The following is a 23366-nucleotide window of genomic DNA, read 5'->3' on the forward strand; positions in this document are numbered from 1 at the left end:
CCCGTAGTATTGCTAATGTTTTTGGCAATTGGCTAAATGAGGTGGATTCCAGGTATAAGACGATTATCCGGGTGGGAGCGATTGCAGTTGTATGGTCGCTTTGGTTGTGCAGAAATGACAAGGTTTTTTAATGATAAAAATTCTTCTATTATGCAGGTTATCTGCAGGTGCACCGCTATGCTCCGTTCATGGTCGCCGCTTCAACGCTTCGAGGATCGAGACCTATTGATGGAGGTGTCTACACGGTTGGAGAATACGTCCAAGGAGTTTATTTTCCAACAGCCGTAAGATAGAAGCCAATGAAGCTGGAGATTAGTTGGCTCTTTCCTTTTGTTTTCTTTATCGGATTTTCTCTGTTTGGATGTTGGGTCCTTAAACGGCTGTGTGCATCTTAGCTATACAGAGGCTGGATGTAATGCTTGAAACATCAAGTAATAAAACGCCCTTTATCGAAAAAGTAGTGTTATTATGTCAAGAACCTCTATGTTTGTGATCACGATGTTAAGAACGAGTCCTTCTCAACCCAGGTGTGTATCCCTGAGGTTGGTACCTATCCTTTTGTTGTACAACGCAACCTTTTCTACAGATCCAAGAAGGGATCAGGGTGTTATTCTTCTGTGAACCAAGCCGCATCCACTGCTTCTCTGAACCCCGGAATAGATGGCTAGAAAGCCTGAAAGTGGAACCGGCATTTACGATGGAATGAGACATTGGTAGACATCATAATTGGGCAGTGATCCTCGAGGAAGAAAGAACTTGAAGCGGGCACTTCAAATGATTTGCATCCCCTGTACAAAACCATCTATCAAGCTTCTCCAAAGTGGACGCAGTGACGCACGGCGCTCGTTGCTCCAAGTGTATCTTCTGCAAACTAGAGCTTGCTCCTTTAATTCCAGGTCATTTTACAGTCTTCTGAAATGGCCCATCGAACGCCTATTGAGCATATCGTTGTTCTTGTCTGCTGCTTCCAAGATGGAGTAATGTTTGAGTCAACATTTGGATAGGTAACTCTCTATTCTAGCCCTTCATTGTTTTTTCGAAATATGTGACTAAGATTATTATATGTTGTTCATGTTTCCTATTGGCTCACATAAAGTTACCAGTGGGACCCATTAAGATTCCTCTTGGACGGCAAAGATAGAAGAAAGTTACCAGGAAATGTTGCACGCACCGCTCTCAGTTCGTCCAGGAACTGAACTTTCAGATCGTCTTGCGTTGGGCCATAAACTGTAGTGAGAACCCAAGGTTCAGAACCTGGGAAGCGAAGTTCAATTGTTACTGAGAACGAATCCACTTGCGATCTAGCCACCTGAACCCTGCAAGACTGCGCGCCACGCCACTATGGTGCCACCACCCACCAGCAGTGTTGTTTGTTGGCAGGACAAGGAAACTGTCAAAACTCAAAACCCGACACAAGGATTCCTGTAATCTCGAAGATGTGAACATATGCTAGTTTTGATTCCACCGTAGATGCTAGTCTTCTGGACGTCGTGGGATGGATGAGGTATAGGCCGTAGACCAGAGGAATACATGCTGGCCTCATATATCTCCTACAAGCGCCCAATCAGGACCTTTGATGACGCCGCCGACCTGCTTGATTTGCTGATCAGGTCGGCGGCCGTGGCTCTGTGGTTGCGTTGGGGCTGGGCGGAGATCGCGTTGAGACTCCGATCGGGCCACACTTGGCTTCGCGCGCGGTTCAAAGCAGATCGGTGCACCATGAGAGCAAGTACAATAAGGTACAGTCAGCTATAAGAGATAAAATATTATAAATTTGCTTAGTTGGAGGAGAGAGATTAGGAGAGAGAAGAGAAGTGGGCTCTTATCTTATAGCCAGCTCTAGCACGTGCTCCTAGGCACTATGTGAGACTAAAAGGTGGGCCATGTTTTGTAAAAGTACTACACTTTTATAGCTCACTATTATATATGTTGGCTCTAAGTTAGCTATAGATGACATGACACTTGGCTTATAGCCAGCAGCTGGCTACACTATTGAAATTGCTCTGAGTACTCAATCTTTAGTCCCACACCCCTTCCTTAATAAGCACTACTCCTGTTCGAGCACGGACCACCATGCGAAAACCTCTTTTTACAGGCAACGGTACCTACAGCAGTGACGTCAGCAATGACATCAGCCATGTGCTGACCAATTTTGTCACAAAATTGTGAAACAAATTTGAAACATAATTGAAACATAACTGAAACACTAATATTTTTGTGAAACAAACCGTAGTGACGTCAGCAATGATGTCATCAGTTTCACTTTTTATCGATCTGTTTCACAATATTTTTCATGTATCACTTTAGTTTCATAAAAGTTTCACTTATGTTTCAATTATTAGTTTTATATTAGACAAATGTCAAAAGCCTCACCAATCTCAAAGCAGAGAGTGGATGGTAGATGTAACACCTACACCTACCGGCTCCTTTAAAATCGCTGCTCTCGGACCACCATGGGACAGTCCGTCTCCGTCTCCGAGAAGGACAAGAGTCCGGCGTTCACATCGACTCCGAAGGATATAAGCTGCGGCTAAAGGCGGAGCTGGCGTTGAGGCACGCACGATTCCGATCGAAGAGTATATCCGTGAGTAATCTTTAGTCCCACACCGCTTCCTTATGTTCAGATGAAGTGGTTCAAATAGTGGCGGATGTCATCCGTGATCGCCGAGCCAAGTAGCGATGGTCTGTAACCCTAGCGGGGGCATTAAGGTGGCGGGATCGACCGGGCTTGGGACGCATTGTAGGGGCTGTGTTCCATTACGGTGCACGAATGTACAGCTTGGCATCGCCCTACGTCGGCGCAGGCCTTCTGGACGCACTCCTGATTCGGCTGGAGTCACGCCGCTGCTGGCATGCCGAGCAGCAACGGCACCTGTTCGCTGATGGGTGGAATCGGCTCGGTCCGTGCGGCCTCACCCCCGGCCAGACCGCCATTCTTTTGTCTCTCAATCTAGTCTTCATTTTTTTTATTCGTGATCTTGTACTCTCCAAACCTTCCAATGCTTTACAGTCTCTGTCGCTCTAGGAAGTAGCATGATCTTGCACTCTCTCTGTCTATATGTCTGTCACTGAGACACATTAAGCATCAGGATGCTTTCTTCTGCAATCTTCTTTGAATCTCTGACGCGGGACTCGATATTTATACCCTGCCCCAGGCCCCTCGTATAAATAAACTGGACAGCTACCTGACGTCGATCAGTACAACATGGAAAACAGAGGCTGGTAGCTATATATACTCATCAGAGACATGGTATCTGCTTTCAATCGCATCCATATAAGGATAAAGATAGTCCTTGATTGTATATCATACGAGCCTAGCACTGTTATCTGCTTCACATGCTTACTATGATGTAGAATCGATTTACTTAAGAAGAAAACTAGTTACTGAACCTCTGCTAAAATTTGAACCAGTTGGCCATAGTTCCAGTTATGAAGACATCACTAGTTGTTCAACCTCAGCTGCCAAGATTTGAACTAGTTGGCCATACTTCTAATGATGACTGTTAACCTACCTGATGTTATAATCGAGATGCACAATAAACGAAGAACGAAAAATAAAACACTGCAGGGGACACGAGATTTTAACGTGGAAAACCCTTGCAACACACAAGGGAAAAAACCACGGGCGCCAGCCAGCAAAACTTCACTATTTCGGTGGTGTTTACAAACGCCGTGGGTGTACAATGATGCGACCAACCCTAGAGGCGGCTTACAGGGAAAATATATAGACGGTGGCAACGATCCGGCGACGGGTCTCGCTCCGCTCGTCAGAAGTTAGCCTCCTCTTGGAATTTGGATCACAATATAACAAACTCCACCTTGAGACAAATTCCTTGTAGCATGAACTTCAACAATCACCTGAATCAACAAAGAAAACACTTGCTGGCGCCAATAGCCACTTGGGCTAAACGAGTTATACCAACCAAGCTTGAGCAAAGCTCAAACTTGGACACAGGGACAGAGCTTAGTCATCATATCAGCAGGATTATCATGAGTACTAATCTTGCATACCTTCACTTTACCTTTTGCAACCACATCTCTGATTGCGTGGTACTTAATATCAATGTGCTTTGTCCTCTCATGGAACATCTGATCTTTAGTAAGATAAATAGCACTTTGACTCGTCACCGAACAACTTAATGCAAGAATTATCTCCACAAAGCTCAGCATATAAACCTTTCAACCAAACAGCCTCTTTACCTGCCTCAGCAATAGCCATGTACTCAGCCTCGGTAGTAGATTGTACAACGAGCATCCCGCAAAGTAGCCTTCCAGCTAACGACGACATCCACCAACAAGAAACACATAACCTGTGAGGGACCTTCTCTTATCCAAATCGCCAGCATAATCTGAATCCACGTATCCGGCGAGCCCCTCACCAATCCTGCCAAACCTCAAGCAAGCTTTTGATGTGCCGCGAAGGTACCTGAAAATCCACTGAACAGCTTTCCAATGTTCTTTACCAGGATTAGCCATGTATCGACTGACCAAACTCATAGCATATGACAGATCAGGACGTGAACAAACCATAGCATACATTAAGGAACCAACAGCACTAGAATAGGGAACTCGAGACATGTACTCAATATCATCTTCAGAGCTAGGACATTGCAAAGCTGACAACTTGAAATGAGAAGCAATAGGAGTAGTAACTGACTTTGCATCATGCATATTAAAACGATGAAGAACTTTCTCAATATACTTTTCCTGACTAAGAAACAACAAACTAGACTTTCTGTCCCTTTTAATTTCCATGCCTAGTATTTTCTTAGCAGGGACCAAGATCCTTCATCTCAAACTCACTACTTAATTGATTCTTTAAAATAGTGATCTCTTTCATGCTCTTGGCAGCAATCAACATATCATCAACATATAGCAGCAAATAAATAGGTGATCCATTAACAAACTTGATATACACACAACTATCATACCGAGATCTCTCAAAACCATGTGTAAGCATAAATGAATCAAACCTTTTATACCACCATGCCGTGGCGACTGTTTCAGACCATAAAGGGACCGCTTTAATTTGCAAACAAGATCCTCCTTTCCAGGCACAACATAACCTTCAGAGTTGGTCCATATATATCTCCTCCTCCAACTCACCATGCGGAAAGCGAGTCTTTACATCTAGCTGCTCAAGCTCAAGATCATGCATAGCAACAATACCAAAGAAAGCACGAATAGAACTATGCTTCACAACTGGGGAGAATACATCATTATAATCAACACCTGGAATTTGACTCGAAACCTTTTGCTACTAACCTTGCCTTAAACCGTGGAGGCTCATTAGGAGACAAACCTTCCTTTCTTTTAAATATCCACTTGCAGCGGACAGCCTTCTTTTGTTTAGGCAAGTGCACAACATCCCATGTGCCATTCTTCTCGAGCGATTGCATCTCTTCTTGCATCGCACCTACCCACTTCTCTTTATCAACCGAAGCAATGGCTTCAGTATATGTAGCTGGTTCAATATCATGCTCCACCTGTTCAGCACAACTCAAAGCATAATCAACAATATCACATTCTTGAATTAATCGGGTAGGAGGTGCAATATTTCTCCTAGGGCGGTCAGCAGCAATAGACCGTCCTTGTCGCTGAACAAAAGGTGGTGAAGGTGGAACATCATTATCATCATTGTTGGTTTCAGGAACCATATTTTCATTCTCCTTTGCGTGCTCCACCCGCACGCCAATTCAGTGTCTGCTCATCATCGAAACATCGGGAGAATCAATAGCATCGAAATATCGGTAGACGGACTATCATTAAACATAACCGCCTCATTAAAAACGACATTCCTGCTCAACACAATTTTCTTAGTTTCAGGATTCCATAATCTATATGCCTTAACTCCCGAACCATAACCAAGGAAGATGCACTTAACAGCCCTTGGCTCCAACTTTCCATTATCAACATGAGCGTAAGCGATGCAACCAAAAACTCTCAAATCTGAATAATCGAGCAGGCGAACCGGACCATACCTCAATTGGAGTTTTCTTATCAAGTGGAACGAAGGTGACCTGTTGATGAGATAACATGCGGTGGAGGCTGCTTCAGCCCAAAAACTTTTATGCATCTTTGCATTAGACAACATGCAGCGAGCCCTCGAAATAATGGTCCTGTTCATGCGTTCAGCCACGCCATTCTGTTGAGGGGTGTACGGAATGGTATGACATCTTACCATCCCATCATTGCTGCAAAACTCATCAAATTCATTTGAACAAAATTCCATACCATTGTCGATACGGAGTATCTTAACCTTCTTTTCAGTTTGGGTTTCTACCATAACTTTCCACTTCTTAAAAGCATTAAAAACATCAGATTTATGTTTCAGGAAATATGGCCACACTTTCCTTGAGTAATCATCAATAATAGTAAGCATGTAATTAGCACCACCATTAGAAGTTCTACGGGACGGACCCCAAACATCAGCGTGTACATAATCCAAAATGCCTTTGGTGGTATGAACGGAAGCATTAAATTTTACTCTTTTATGCTTACCAAAGATGCAAGTGCTCACGTGAACTCAAGCTTACCTAAATCGCAGCCATCAATTAGCTCTCTCTTTGCCAATTCTGCCATGCCAAGCTCACTCATATGTCCAAGACGCTTATGCCAAAGGTTAGTCTTACTAGATTCATCGGAACTAACGAGCAGCAGCAATACCGGGCAAAGTGCTACCTCTAAGGACATATAATTTCGCAGAATTCATATCACCAATCATAATAATGAGAGAACCCGATGATACCTTCAAAATTTTGTTCCCACCTTTGTACTTGTACCCGTCACAATCAAGGGTACTCAAAGAGATCAAATTCCTCGCCATGGAGGGTATGTGTTTCACTCCTGTCAGCCGTGCGTGTCATCCCATCATGGGTCTTGATCCGAACAGAACCAATGCCAACAATGCTGCACTCGGTTGTCATTCCCCACACGCACAAAATCTCCACTCGCACGGACTCATAAGAACTGAACCAATCTTTGTTACAGCAAATATGAAACGAACATGCGAGTATCAAGAATCCATTCATCATCACGTGAAACACATGCAGCCAAGACAGCTAAGCAATCTCCATCGAACTATCACTACCATCATTACCAGCAACAACAGCAGCCTCACCTTTACCGGTGACAACGGCAGCCTTACCATTACCATCATTATTTTTCGGTTGGTAAGTACCGTTCCTTTTCTCCTTGTTCTGCAGCTTCCAACAATCATCAATATTGTGGTTAGATTTCTTACAATACCTGCAGAACTTGTCACGTCCTTTGGACTTTGAGCGACCTCTGTCGCCGTTGCTCTTATCTCTGTTGTTGTGGTAGTAGTTATCTCGCCGCTCGGGCCTCGCCACGGACCTCTAATGCCTCCGCCTTGGAGGACGAACTTTCAGCCTGCACCATAGATTTCATTTTCTCCTTTTGTTGGAGAGCATCATAAACTTCCGCGAGAGTTAGTTTGTCGCGGCTCAATAATATGGTGTCACGAAAATTACCGAAAGAATTAGGCAGCGAGCATAAAAGAAGAAGACCTAAATCCTCATCCTCATACTTAACTTCTATAGACTCGCAAATCGAAACAATCTCTTTCCAGGAAGATAGGTGATTCATTACCGAACCTCCCTCTTGCAACTTATGCGAGAACAGCTTCATCTTCACGTGCAATCTGCCCGTGAGATCCTTGGACAAACAGATCTCCTCTAGTTTGACCCATAACTCGGCGGTGGTTTTCTCCTGCAACACTTCCTGCAGAATATTATTGGACGAGATGGAGTTGAATCAACGATAAAGCCTTACGGTCTTTTCGCTTCTCCGCATCGGTCCAGGTATCCTTCGCTTTCTCGCCGAAAGCATCGATCGCTTCATCCGGATCCGAAGACCGGGCGAGAATCGCCCTCATCTTCACTTGCCACGAAGCAAATCTCGTGGTGTAGTCCAGCTGCGGTAGATCGAACTTCAGAGACGACATCTCGTAAACCCTAGATCCAAAGAACACGGGCTCTGATACCACTTGTTATAATCGAGATGCACAATAAACGAAGAACGAAAAATAAAACACTGCAGGGGACACGAGATTTTAACGTGGAAAACCCTTGCAACACACAAGGGAAAAAACCACGGGCGCCAGCCAGCAAAACTTCACTATTTCGGTGGTGTTTACAAACGCCGTGGGTGTACAATGATGCGACCAACCCTAGAGGCGGCTTGCAGGGAAAATATATAGACGGTGGCAACGATCCGCTCGTCAGAAGTTAGCCTCCTCTTGGAATTTGGATCACAATATAACACCTGACACGAGTGCTTCCTCATATTTTGCCGCCGTCTCCTGAACATCTGAATTCAGACTACTTATTTTGTTGGTTAACACTAGATTGTCTCTTGTAAAAAAAGTACAGGTCCTACTAGCTAGCATCAAGCAAACAGTTTATACCTAAAGCATTTGCAATCATGTGTCCTTTCTTATTTTGTTTCCCTTGTTTACGCACATCAACTATTCACCATTGCATCCCAAGACTAATTCAGTAATCACGTTATATTATGATATGATAGCAGTCGTCCGCTGTCGTTATGCTGGGATATTTTATCAGGCAGCGTTGTATTCTGGGTGCAGGGGAATTCCTGGAAGATGGGCACCAACAATATACAGCATCATCATATGTCCTCTGAATCATCCATAATCCATTGACTGTCTGCTAGTACAGACTACTACTTATCACAGCACTGTCTGCAGCTCTGCGCATGAATTTTGTTCCCCTGAGACAACATGCGTGGGCTTCTGTGGGGTTTGGATTCTTCCAGTGAGGTTCTGTTTGTTTGTTGGTTGGTTGGTTCATGCCCCTCCTCTGTTTGGCAGTAGATAGGCAGGCAGGTGCCTTAACTTTATTGGAGGTTTGCAAGCTTGATTATTCTTTCAGTGGTGTTTGTTTTTCTTTTCCATTGCAATAAGTGTTTATCTACTTTTTACTAGCCAGAACTTCATGGAAATATAAAGGATATGCTTCTGATAATTGATTTCTGGTTGATGGGTTTGGGAAACGATGTCTTTTGATTCTCTTATAGGAGGGTTCAGCATTTCACTGAATTTTGGCTGCCCCCAAAATATTCATGCTTCTCTAAAGAATCATCATTTAAATTTTGGGTAAACTTTCCTGAATTCTGATTCACTTTCAGTAGGGTTTGGCGTACTGAAGTCCGAATCACTCCAAATTTTTGTCAACTGTGCGGCCAGAATTTGATCGAAAACGAAACAGTGCTAAACCACCAACCGGAACAAGATGGTTAGTTAATGGCGATTTCAACCAAATTTATCGCGCTAGAGATAAAAATAGAGCCAACTCCAACCGTAGTCGAATTGTGAGATTCCGCAACACGCTAAACACTTGTGACCTCAAGGAGATACATCTTCAAAACCGCAAATTCACATGGAGCAACGAACAACAAGACCCTACTATGAGCAAGCTTGATGCCTTCTTTTGCAATGAAGATTGGGATGTCACTTTCTCCAACCACATTTTACACGCCCTCTCATCGTCTTTATCCGACCATTGCCCTCTCCTTCTTGCAAATGAAAGTGGCCCTAAAAAGCCAAAATCATTTCGCTTCGAAAACTTTTGGATAAAAATGCCGGGATTTGCGGAGGTTGTCAATGGAGCTTGGAATGATAATACCAATCATGTCGAACCGTGTCAACGCCTTTTTCACAAACTAAAGAACACCGGGAAGAAATTGAGGAAGTGGAGCAAAGGGCTTTTCTCCAAAGCTAAGGTTGAGCTTCAAATGGCGTTGGAGGTCATCCTCCAACTTGATATGGCGCAAGAAAATAGATTGCTCTCCAATGAAGAAAGAGAGCTTAGATCAAGATTGAAGAAGAGAGTCATAGGGTTGGTGGCCCTAGAGAGATCAAGAAAGAGACAAGCCTCAAAGATAACAACGTTAAAAGAGGGGGATGCGAACACTAGATTTTTCCATCTACGTGTCAATGCAGAAAGACGGAAAAATCACATTCTACGCCTCAAACACAATAATGGGTGGATCACGGAGCATAACCAAAAGAAGAGCATCATACACAACCACTTCAAAAGCATAATCAAAAGGGGCCCTCCGCGATCTAAAAACTTCAATTGGACAACGATTCCTTCCATACAGTGTGACTTATCACTCCTCAATGGGGAGTTCACGGAGGAGGAAGTCAAAGCCGCGGTGGATGGGACCGCTTGTGATAAAGCCCCGGGCCCGGATGGCTTTACGGGGGCTTTTTTTAAAGCTTGTTGGGGCACAATAAAGGATGATGTCATGGCGGTGGTCAACCAAGTTTCGAGCTTGCGCACCAATCACCTTCATTGGCTCAACTCCGCTAACATTGCTCTCATTCCAAAGAAAGAAGGAGCGGAGGAGATAACTGACTTCCGCCCAATAAGCCTCATTCATGCCATCGCAAAATTAATATCCAAGATGTTGGCCACTCTTCTTGCACCCTACATGAATATGCTTGTCTCAAATGCCCAAAGTGCCTTCATTAAGAAAAGGAGTATCCATGACAACTTCTTGTATGTTCGGAACTTGGCAAGGAAACTACATAGGTCCAAAACGCCAACGCTTCTATTCAAGCTTGACATCAAAAAAGCTTTCGACTCGGTTAGATGGGACTACTTGATGGATTTGCTCCAACACTTGGGCTTCCCAAGCAAATTTCGGGATTGGATCGCTGCCCTCCTATCAACCTCATCTTCAAGAGTGCTTCTCAATGGCATCGCCGGAGACCCCATCAAGCATGGAAGGGGGCTCCGACAAGGGGACCCGTTGTCTCCTCTCCTCTTTGTGTTCGCCATTGATCCACTTCATCACATTCTTCGGAAGGCCACCGAACAAGGGCATCTCCATAAGTTGAGGGGGAGGGCTCCCACGGTCCGCACCTCTCTTTATGCCGATGACGCCGCTATTTTCATGGTTCCCAACAAGGATGACATCAACTACCTTTCTACCACCTTGCAACACTTTGGAGATGTAACCGGTCTTGTCACTAATTGCACAAAAAGTCAAGTGGCGGCGATTAGATGTACGGAGCTTGATCTCAATGACATCCTTCAAACCTTTCCGGCTTCCCGTACAAGCTTCCCAATGAAGTACCTCGGACTTCCTCTTTCGGTCACTAGGTTAAAAAGGATACACTTCCAACCGTTAGAAGATAAAGTGGCCGCCAAGCTCTTTCCATGGATTGGGAAACATGTTACCATGGCTGGCCGATCCACCCTTGTTAAGTCCGTCCTCACTAGCATCGCCATCTACTACATTACCGTCCTCAATGTGCCGGTTGAGGTGCTCATGAAAATTGATAGCATTCGAAGAGTCTTTCTTTGGGCGGCAAGTGATAAAGTCAGCGGAGGAAAATGCAAAGTTAGTTGGGATATGGTGTGTAAGCCCAAGGAATACGGAGGTCTTGGGATTCTAAACCTCGCTAAATTCGCTTCGGCTCTTCGCATGAGATGGCTTTGGCATGAATGGAGTGATGAGGCAAGGCCGTGGGTTGGCCTTGGAAACCCATGCAACAACCAAGATAAAGAGCTATTCGCCGTGGCGACAAAGATCTCCATTGGAAATGGAAAGAAGGCAATTTTTTGGGAGGACCCTTGGCTTGATGGGAAAAGACCGAAAGACATCGCACCCCTCATCTACAAAATATCACAAGGAAAAAGGTGTTCCGTTAGCAAGGCTTTGGATGCCAATTTTTGGATCTCTAAAATCAACACCAATGATGGTCTAACACTTGAGCACATCACGCAATTTGAACCCTTTGGGAAATGATTCAACCGGTGCAATTGAACTCCAACACCTTGGATTCCATCTCTTGGAAGCTCACCAATAGTGGATGCTACTCCTCCAAATCGGCATACAATATGCAATTCTTGGGTCACACAAAATCATCTTTGCCTTCCATTGTTTGGAAACCTTGGGCTCCACCTAAATGCAAAACATTCGCGTGGTTGATTATCCAAAATAGAGTTTGGACGGCGGATAGGCTCCAAAGGAGGGGATGGCCAAATTGTCGAACGTGCAAGCTTTGCAACCAAGTTCATGAATCCGCCTCCCACTTGCTCTTCAAGTGTCGTTTCACCATTAGAGTTTGGTCAAGTGTGAGAAGTTGGCTAGGGCTACATGATGTTGACCCAAGTGCTTGGCATTCTAGAGGAAATGTCAAAGAATGGTGGACGGAGGAGATCCATAAGCAAAGGCAAGGTAGAAAGGCCATGGCTTCTCTTGCTATGTTGATATCATGGGAAATATGGAAGGAGCGAAATGCACGTGTTTTCCGAAACAAAGCTTCCACCACGGACATGGTAATAACGAAGATCAAAGACGAGGTTGCTATGTGGAGTATGGCGGGAGCGAAAGCATTGAGTAATGTAATACCGCGAGAGTAGGTGTTAGGTTTTTTGGCTTGGCTTTTTGGCCAAGTATGGGAATGTAAAACTCTAAAACTTCTTCTTTATCAATGAAAATGGCAATTCTTTTGTCTTGTTTCAAAAAAAAAATGTTTTCTTTCAAATCTGAAACCTGTAGGAATCAATGGAGAGAAATAGTAACCAAAAAGACACTAGTACTATGTGATGGGTGCAGGGATGGTAGCCACTCCGACCTCAGAAAAACAACACTGCTACCCTCAGGTCCATTGTATGAGCAGTCACGACTCACGATACACAGAGAATCTTCTGGATAGAGAAATGACCAAACTCAAGACAAATTCCTCTTTTTTTTTCTTATTTCTTTTCTCAGCCTTCGGTCATACAAAACTCGTACTGAAAACGAAAAGATGGTACTATATACACATTTTTCTTCTTTGATCTTTCTGCCTCTTGGATGCAGGCACTCTCCCTCACTGCCAGAAATCCTCCGATGCTTCACAGTCGCTATCGCTCTAGGAATTACCACCGTCTTGCAACCTCCCTGTCTGTCTGTCACTGATACACATTAAGCATCAGGATGCTTTCTTCTGCAATGTATTAACCTATGACGCGGGACTCGAGATTTATAACCTGCTTAAGCCCCTAACGTCGATCAGTACAACATGGAAAACAGAGGCTGGCAGCTATATATACTCATCAGAGATATGGTAGCTTCCATATAAGGATTGATTTTCTAACCTATGAGCCTAGGACTGGTACCTCTCAACGTGCTTAGCTTACTATGATGTAGAATCGATTTATTACTTAAGAAAAAAATGTATGATGTTCTCTGTCCAAGTCAATATGATCGCCATATTTTCTCTGCGCTCCAGAGGCCACATAACCTGCCCGTGATATGTAGAAACCTTGGGACAATTATCTTGTCATCATCATGATATATTGTACTTCCACTCATGGCATCATGTCATTTAGTTGCATGGTTAAACACTTAAACCCCTCAAAACTTAAATTAGGCAAATGTGCTCAAATCTGCCTTTCGGAAAATTATTAATTGCAATGGAAATTATCACTAAAATATTGAAGATGGGTGCGAGGAAGACGGCAGTAGCGATTTCTGTGGCGTGTGTAATGGCGTGCGCTCAGGGTCCGCTTGACTGGTTGTGCTTCTCACCCGCCAATGGGCGGCTTGGGAAGGCATTCAGTTTTAGATGATGTGCGTTGGTGTATTGTCAGGGTAATGACCCTGTTCATGGTCACCCCCCTTCATCGCTCTTGTAGGTATAGCGAGTTATCGCTGGAAAGGTGGCTTCGAGTTGATCTTCGTATCTCCCTTGTAAGGCTTTGCGAATAATTTAATAAAGAAAAGTTGTGTGCATCCTTTGGATGCAGAGGCTGGGGCGATGCTCCCATTTCAAAAAAATCACTAAAATATTGACTTGGCATTTTCCCAGGAAGTATAAGTTATATTTGACACCTCTGATAACTCTCCAAATATTTAGACAACATTTAGAATTTTAATTATTTTTTGAAGATTTAATTTTAAAATTGGAAAAACCGGAAATTTATTTTTGATGATGTTTCTCTCAAAGAAAATTCAAAAAAATATATATCTAGAACTAATATAGTGTATCAAATCTCCAGTAAATTTGTATGAATTTTAGGAATCATGTGTTTCGCCTATTTACAATTCAAAACCAAATTCATCTCATAACTGAGTTTGAATTTGAATGGTTATCAAGTATATTTTACGAAAACCTTCGTAAATTTCACAACATTGATAAATAGTTTATAGAATCCATGTGTGATTTTCCCCAGATTTTATTTAGGAGGTTTAAGCCCTCAAAAGATTTTTTTCTTTGGCTAGAAAAATTGCTTTAGTAAGAAAAGATGGCACTCTAGGATAACCCTTTTACACAAAGCATGGATGATGTTGCAATAAAGGTGACAAAGTCCTTCTGAGTACCTCGTACCTCGTTACAGAAAGTATGGATGACTGCATCTTTAATCAGACTAGTAACTAGCACGTTCTTTGCACGACGTATGAGTAGAACTAGTGTGATGCCCCGCGCGTTGCTGCGGAAACTCTTGCTTATACATAACTCATCTATAAGGATTAAAAAAGATGACAATATGAGCTATCATACATTTTGATTGCTTATACAAAGAACTGATACTTTATGCACAGGGAACAGCTCTAAATTTGTGCCCCTTAAAACCGAAGGAAGATATACATGTTGTTTTGCTATTCATTACAGTTTACCTATATTTTGGTGGCATTGCATGATAAAAAGTGTGAATTCTTGTTCTATATGCACTGAAAAAAATTCAACATATATTTTGAAACCAGCATGTACCACAAAACCTAAAACATGGTAAAGGAAAACGAAGATAAAAGTTGATCAGCCTACAAAGTAATTAATGAAATTATCAATCAAATGATTATTGAAATAGTTTGATTGTACAATCTGACGGAACTGACATAATAACAGGAAAATGGAAAAACTTATGTAAGAAAAATAAAAATGTAATATCATGGTAGTGAGAACACAAACTCACAGAATCAGTTTGCGATGTAATCTGTGTGAACAGAGGTGGTTCGTGCCAACCAAAGATAGACAACCTGAAACATTTCTACAAAGCAGCTCATGGAGGAAAATGTATCTTTTGCATTCATCGCTTTGAAATTGGATATTTAGGAAAAAAAAATACATTAGATGTAAATGAATGCAATTGAATACTCTGAAATCAAAAAGGAGATTGAAGAAAAATAATAAAGCTTACATCTGTCGTTGGCAATAGCTTGCAAGCATAATACCCATCTCTTCCCCTGTCCAGATCAGTGATGTGCATACACGCTATCAATTTGAGCCTTGTAGATTATTAAGTATACAGAATACAAACAACATGGTGTGATGGAAGATGACGCATAAAAATGTTAATGAACTGACAACAACACACATCGTTCAACTAACTTTTTAATAAGAAGCATATGAAATTAAAAAAACTGATCATTGTTACGATCAGATCTAGTACCGGGAAAATGAATCTTTAATGCAGAGAGCAACTATGACGACAATATGCATTAGGCATTTCAGAGAATGGAAAGCACCATTATATGAGCAGACACCTAGTATAGTATTCAGTGATATCAGATGGAAATGAATTCTTCAGAGCTGCTGGCGCAGACAGACAGGTTGCATAGATGGTTGTAGTTGGACTCTGAAAGACAAATATCAGATCACCGAATATTGCAGAAGTGGATCAGATTTTGTATGCACAACCAAGACAATTGATTAGTGATCCAGTGAACAAAGCTGCTTTAAACATCAAGAACATAATCCTTCGATATCTACTTACCTGCTAGATCGGCTCATTTAGTATCTCCCAGATGGCGCTACAGCATGGATATCAAATAATATATCAGTTGCTGCGGATGGAAATCATGCAAAATTATATATATCAATAATAGTTGAAGTTGCGTACCAAGGAAAAAGTATGGACAAAAACAACACAGATAGGGAATTTCACGTGAACAACTTTTGTTGATACACCTTACATCAGTATCCGCATGCCTCCTTTGGTTCATCTCTATGTGTCAGACTGTTAGCGAATAAGGTAAAGGAGAGAGGGAGTAGCGTCGCCGATGGCATACTCGGCAACTTCCATGGATCTTTAGACGTACGCAGCTAAGGTCGCCTCCAGTAGTCGGCGGCCAGAACATGATACGATCTTGGGTGCTAATTGGTGAAAGCAAATGGAGAAAAGGAGTTCAACTGATCTATGTGGTGGTATATGGAATGGCAGGAAGACGACGTAATGGTGAGAAAATGAAGGGCCGCTGCATAGGTGGAGATCGTGGTGGGAGAGTGGGAGAGGAAGAGAATACGCCAATCGTTTTGTTATATGGAAGGGGACGGCAGTGCGGCCGGCATCATGGATAAGAGGAAGCAAACCGTCAGTAGATGCGCTGCTGCTCATGTGCGTGTGACTCGGCAGTGCAAGGAACTGAGGTTGTGATACGGACGGATAATTAAGACCATAGATTTTAGATCAGATGGATAAAAACAATTAGGATGATGTGGCAACATTAAATGCATTTTAGTGGGGATGAACTTTATAGATATTATAGATAGTACAACTAAAGAAAATATGTAGTGAAGACATGTGGTGCTCTGAAAACGACAGTGTGAGATCGGTTATATTTTTTTGTATGTATAAAATATATATCATTTTTTACGAAGTGACAAACTTTTTATTTCTATGGATTGCTCAATATGAGTATTTATATGTTTTTTATCAGATGCGCAAAAAGAATTAACTTTTATTGAATTTGATTTCTTACCATATGTGAGTTCCAAATAGAAGACAAAAGTGGTCTGAAAAAAAACAGAAAAAACATGAAGATTAAAACATATTTGAAGATAACCATGTACATTAAGATTGTCAATTGTATTCTCTGTCAAAAAAAAAAGAAAAGATTGTCAATTGTATTGATTGTTGTGCATCTCTTTTCCATTTAGCACGTTTCTCTTTTTCATTTGAGCTCCTTTACCCTAATTGGCATAGAACCTGAGTTACATTCGGTTCCGTTGACTTTGAATTTTCATAACCATTGATTAAATCAACTGATAAGTTTTGTTTAATTGGATTAGTAAGCATTTTTTTAAATGGGGACGTAACCATTCCTTACTGGTATCAAGTATTGAACTTATTACAGTTCACCGGATCAGCTAAAGTCGACATAAAGTTCGAGGAGGAGGACGGCGACGAGGATGACGAAGAGGACGGCGACGAAGAAGACGAGGAGTATGTCGGAGAGGCAGAGGATCTCGTCGAGGTTGACGCGGCCGGCGTGAGGAAGAAGAATAAGAAGGCGACCTCGGGCTTACGAGGCCCCAAGTGAAAGGTTATGGAAGATCAGTGCCATGTGCGACTCGTGGGCAACGGTGAGCATCAACTCGGTCATCGGCGCCAGCCAAAAGTACGGGAAGTACTGGGTGAGGATCAAGGCAGAGTTCGACAAGCGCAAGTTCCTCGACAAGGATTAACACACGATGTCAGTAAAGAGGAGCCACAAGGCAATGTCGACGCGCTGGGCCATCATCGAGGCGTCGGTGAACTTGTTCCATGGACTCCATTCCGATCTTGAGAACATATGGGATAGCGGCACAAACGTCGGCGACTTGGTACACCTCTTTCTACCACCAGTTTAGCGCATCTTTCAATCACAATCTGATAGTCTATTGCACTTCCTTTGATTAGTTCAACCACGTCATGAGGCTGTACTGGAAGAATTCAGAAGGGTTTAGGCCTGCGAGAAATGGCGGCTGACGCATATTGCCTTGTCGGAGGGAAAGATGGCGCCATTGATCTGGATGCGCCGCTCGCAACATCGACAGGGCGTCCTATCGGCAACAAGGCTACCAAGACCGCCTTGCTGGATGCAACGGCGATCGAGAAGACGCAGTCATCGATCAACAAGTGCCTCGTTGGGTCTCCTCGATCCTGCTCATCCGCGATAAAAAGGCCGATAAAAGGTGACAACGTTGCTCAAGAGGCAAAAAGAGACGATGGAGCTCAAGAAACGCAAAGAGAACTTCTCCCTGTTGACCGCGTCAGACAGTTGGAATGGATCCCTGTACGCTGGCGGCGCACAACTGCTAAAAATGCATGATCCTCGACGAGATTGACATCAAAATTGCGGCGGCTGAAGTAGCGGCAGCAACCCCACCTCAAGAGGGAGCGGCGGCACCAGCAGGCGTGTCGGCGACAGCGTCTGCTAGAATACACCTCCGTCGGCATCGGCATCGGTGTCGACATCGACATCGTCGTTGGCATCGCCGATGGAGCAGCCAGACCGTGCAGAGTATGTTGAGGTCGTCGTGCTCGACGGGCGTGCGTCAAATCAGGATGTGCCATCGTCGCTGAACTGCTTCTTCTAGATTATGTTCAATTCGCACCCCGGTCTGTAATATGATCGTGTCCATTACTTTGATGTGACTATTGCTTCTTTCGAATGTGAACTATTTGAATTTATGTTTGGGGTTGGTTAATCCGACGTTTTTGAGGGACGCCTAGGAGAATGACACTGGAGATGCGATAAACTTGCGCGCGGCCAAATTAAGGCTGATGACTCCGATCGAAGAGTGGACACGCTTGGTCTCGATTCCTTGGTGGGTGTCCTAGCCGTGCGCGCTCCTCTTCCTTCAGCCGTCGCCCCGGGTCGAGATCTTGCCGGGAGGCAGACGCCGGCGCGCATTGCGGCCGTGGCTTTGTGGCTGCGCTGGGGCTGGGCGGAGATCGCATTGAGGCTCCGATCTGGCCACGCTTGGCCTCGCGCGCGGTTCAGAGCAGATCGGTGCGATGCATTCGTGAGTAGTCAATGTTTAGTCCCACACCGCTTCCTTATGTCTGGATGAAGTGGTTCAAATAGTGGCGGATGTCATCCGTCATCGCCGAGCCAAGTAGCGATGGTCTGTAACCCTAGCGGGGGCATTAAGGTGGCGGGATCGACTGGGCTTGGGACGCATTGTAGGGGCCGTGTTCCATTACGGTGCACGAATGTGCAGCTTGGCATCGCCCTACGTCGGCGCAGGCCTTCTGGACGCACTCCTGATTCGGCGGGAGTCACGCGCTGCTGGCATGCCGAGCGGCAACGGCACCTGTTCGCTGATGGGTGGAATCGGCTCGGTCCGTGCGGCCTCATCTCCGGCCAGACTGCCAATCCTTTTTTGTCGCTCTAGGAATTAGCATGATCTTGCACTCTCTCTGCCTGCCAGTGACACACATTAAGCATCAGGTTGTGCTCCGAACTCCGATGCTTCCTTGTACTCTTACTGAATATCTGATGCCGGGACTCGACAGTTATATCCTGTAGTAGGTTCTAGGTCGAAAATTCGTTGTCTTCTCTAGTAATCAGGCTGTTATCAGGGCGATATCAGATACCTATGGATAAATTGGACAGTGTATCCAGCAGCTATATATGCTCACCGCCTCATCGGAGAATGTGTTACCTGATCGACAAGCTCATTTCACTTGAATCCACAGAGAGGAAGATAGCCTCCATGCTATCTGATCCACATGCTTACGATGTACTACAATCTACTCCCTCCATATCACGAAACATGTCGAAGGTCTATCAGAATTTGGATGTATACATCCAAATTTTGATAAACCAGCGACATGTTTTGTGGGACGGAGGGAGTATTTATTTAGGAATAAATTTCCTGATGTTCTCTGAGAAAGCCAATGCGCAGCAGCAGTTAGTACTTTAATAGCAATCGCTCCTTTTTTTATTCCTCATTCAGCTCTGTCTTTTTTGTTCCTAATGATTTATGCTCATATCATTCTGTTCAATTACCCTGCGAAGATCAATCTTTGAATTCTGAAGGCATCACTAGTTGCCGACCCTTGTCTAAGATGTGAACTAGTTGGCTATAATTCCAATCATGACCTACCTCACAACGAGTTCTTCCTCATGTTTTGCTGATCTCTCCTTAACATATGGATTCAGGCTACTTACGTTGTTGGTTAACACTAGATCATCTCTTGTAAAAAAAATTAACAGGTCCTAATATCTAGTATCAAGCAAACAATTTATAACTAAACTTGTGTTTACCATCGCGTGTTCCTTTTTCATTTTGTTTCCCTTGTTTACTACACACATCAACTAATTCACCATTGCATCCCAAGATTGATTCAGATATCACGTTATATTACTTACTGAATCCTGATAATATGGTAGCAGTCGTCGACTGTCGTTATGTTAATATATTTCATTCGGCAGCGTTATATTCTGGGTGCAGGGGAATTCCTGGAAGGTGGGCACCAGCCATATACAGCATCATCATATGTCCTCTGACTGACCCATCGACTCTACAAAGACTCCACAACCTTGCCTTGTGTTATGAGGTAACTGCCTGATACATATGAAGCGAAATTTTCCTCTTAAGTGTCCTTTTGCGTTCACAATGCTTCAGTAATAGTTATTTGTCAAAATAGTTTGGACTAATGGTTTAATCGCCATTCAGCTCTGTTTTCTTTTTTCCTCATCAAATGATGTTACCGTGAGCTTAGCATTATGTTCAATTACCCTGTGAACTCAATCTGTGCGTTCTGAAGGCATAACTAGTTGCTGAACCTCTTCTAAGATGTGAACTAGTTTGTCATGCTTCCAGTTCTGAAGGCATAACTAGTTACTAAACCTCTGCTAAAATTTGAACTAGTTGGCCATACTTCCGGTTCTGAAGATATCACTAGTAGCTCAACCTCTGTTAAGATTTGAACTAGTTTGCCATACTTCTAATGATGACTGTAAACCTAACTGACACACAACCACTATTCACCATTGCATCCCAAGACTAATTCAGTAATCAGGTTATATTAACTTACGGATCCTGATGATATCATAGCAGATTAGCAAACACTTTTACCTCCAAATTTTGCATTAACTGATTATTTTTCCTACTTTCCCTTGTTTACACACAACAACAATACCACTATTAGTTACATCCCAAGACTGATTCAGTGATCACGTTGTATTAACTTCTGAATCCTGATGGTAGCAGCTGTCGGCTGTCGTTACGCTGGGATATTTCATCGGGCAGCGTTATTCTGGGTGCAGGCGTATTCCTGGAAGGTGGGCACCAACCATATACAGCATCATGATATGTCCTCTGAATCATCCATCGACTGTCTGCTAGTACAGACTACTACTTATCACACCACTGTCTGCAGCTCTGCACATGAATTGTTCCCCTGAGACAGCATGCGTGGGTTTCTGTGCGGTTTGGATTCTTCCAGTGAGGTTCTGTTTGTTTGTTGGTTGGTTGGTTCATGCCCCTCCTCTGTTTGGCAGTAGACAGGCAGGCAGGTACCTTATCTTTATTGGAGGTTTGCATGTTTGATTGTTCTTTCAGTGGTGTTTGTTTTTTCCTTTCCCTTGATGAAAGAAGTGTTTATGTATTTTTTAGTAGCGATAACTTCATGGAAATACAAAGGATATGCTTCTGATGATTGATTTCTGTTTGATGGGTTTGGGCAACGATATCCTTTGATTCTCTTATAGGAGGGTTTAGCATTTCACTGAATTTTGGCTGCCCCCAAAATATTCAGGCTTTCTCTAAAGAATCATCATTTAAATTTTGGGTAAAGTTTCCTGAATTCTGATTCATTTTCAGTGAATAGATTGTAAGGTTCAGGGTTTGGGGTCTCCGTATTTTCAGCGACTTTGGTGCGGCCAGAATTCGATCTAAAATGAAACTGTGGAGATGTTTCTTTCAGATCTGATGAAGAGCAGTAGGAATCAATAGAGAGAAATAGTAACCAAAAAGAAACTAGTACTACATGAAAATGTGATGGGTGCAGGGATGGTAGCCACTCAGATCTTACAAAACAATACTGCTGCCCACAGTTCCATTGTATGAGCACGCAGGAAACAGAGAGAATATTTTGGATAGAGAAATGAGCAAACTCAAGTCAAATTCCTCTTCTTTTTTTTCTTATTTCTTTTCTCGGCCTTGGCTCATACAAAAACTCCCCATGCTGAAAGAAAAAGGAAAAGATGGGACTATATACACATATTTTTCTCAGATGTTTCAACCTCTCTTGGATGCAAGCACAGGCACTGCTGAACCTCTCTGTACAGCCATGGTTCCCGATCGTTGATCCTTTCCCATGTGTCGCAGAGCCTCTGCTAGCTTGTCCCTTGATCATGATCACCTGGCCTCGGACCCCTTCATTATCCTCAGCTTCTTGCAGGAAGAGATGAACATGCTGCAGAGGGAAATCATAATTAGGCGCTTGTTCATGTACACGAAAGCATCAGTTTCTGAAGAATTAACTAAAATCTTATGATCAGATGATGGGGTAAATATGGTACTTACTCCCAGGGCACATCTCCGACGAGCATGAGGTCGCCGTCCTTGTCCTCGTAGGCGACGGCGAGCTGGTCGGCGGCGCCGGAGGCGGGGAAGGGCTTGGCCGTAAAGAGCACATCCAGCGCATCTCTGAGCTCCCTGTAGCCCTTGTACAGCCCGAGGTCGACCTTCCTGAGGTAGGGCGCCCCGTCCATGCTGACTTTGACATATAGCTGGTCAGCCTTCTTGGCTGCTGCCGCCGCCTGGAAGGTGTTCTTCCTGTACGCCCTCACCGGAGGCCACCCGACAACTTGTGCCCTGAGAACAGTTAGCCATGGTCAGTTTAACCATCTCATGTATCACAGATTCTTCAGGTTCAGGAGTGTTTCTACGTGTGTGGAAGCTTACTTGGCGGGTGTGGTGGTGTCCTGGTCGTCGTCCACGGCGGCCGGGCCGGTCCCCGAGGCCTCACTGCGGCTGTCGTCGAGCGTGCGCTTCGCCGACGGCCTCTTGGTGTCGCCGCTGCAGCTGGTGGCGCTGCTGCTGCCGCTTCCTGGAGGGCCGAGGCGGAGCTCGGTAGCGCAGTCGAGCTCCATGGATTTGGAAGAGAGAAAGCCGGTGGCTGTTCTTTGCTGGAAGAAAGCAGAGAGGGGATGAAGATGAGGATGAAATTGGTGTGGAGGATTTGTGGCGAGATGTGGTGTGCCTTTGGTGCTGTGTTCCTTTATAAAGGGGTGGTTGCCGGGAGTCTTTCAGACGGGTGGGAATGGGAGGATTTTAAATGGTGGCGCGTAGGCGCATGTCCAGCGGTCGGGGCGGCAGCGGGGCCCGCCGGACAGGTGGGCAGGGGCGGGGGCCCGGCCAACATGTGGGCCCGGGTGTTGTTTTGGACGGGGGTCGCGGCGGTGGTGGGAGATTCCTTGCCGGGCCAGGCACGGCTAGGTGGGTGGGTCGGTGGGCTCCGGGGTAGGCAGCCCATGTGTGGCGGGGGGCCCACATGCCTGTGGAAGACGTACACGTATCGCCGGTGGGTGCGGGTTCTCGCTTGTCTGTGTGTGCAAAAAGAAATGGTGTGGTGCTCCGTCGAATGATGTTGTGGACAAGGAATTGA

The 23366-nt window shown here is 44.2% G+C and overlaps 1 protein-coding gene across 1 annotated transcript; it reads right to left on the reverse strand.

Annotated features, from left to right (window-relative positions):
* Positions 1–21870: 21870 nt before the first annotated feature.
* LOC124674206 (auxin-responsive protein IAA24-like) lies at positions 21871–22976 on the reverse strand. Its single transcript, XM_047210244.1, has 3 exons — positions 22664–22976; positions 22283–22573; positions 21871–22172 (listed from the first exon to the last, which is right to left on the reverse strand). The coding sequence occupies exons 1-3, from the start codon at positions 22849–22851 to the stop codon at positions 22115–22117; spliced, it is 537 nt and encodes a 178-aa protein (XP_047066200.1). The 5' UTR covers positions 22852–22976; the 3' UTR covers positions 21871–22114.
* Positions 22977–23366: the final 390 nt, after the last annotated feature.

The sequence above is a fragment of the Lolium rigidum genome, chromosome 7, assembly GCF_022539505.1.
Source record: "Lolium rigidum isolate FL_2022 chromosome 7, APGP_CSIRO_Lrig_0.1, whole genome shotgun sequence".
Lineage (NCBI taxonomy): Eukaryota > Viridiplantae > Streptophyta > Magnoliopsida > Poales > Poaceae > Lolium > Lolium rigidum.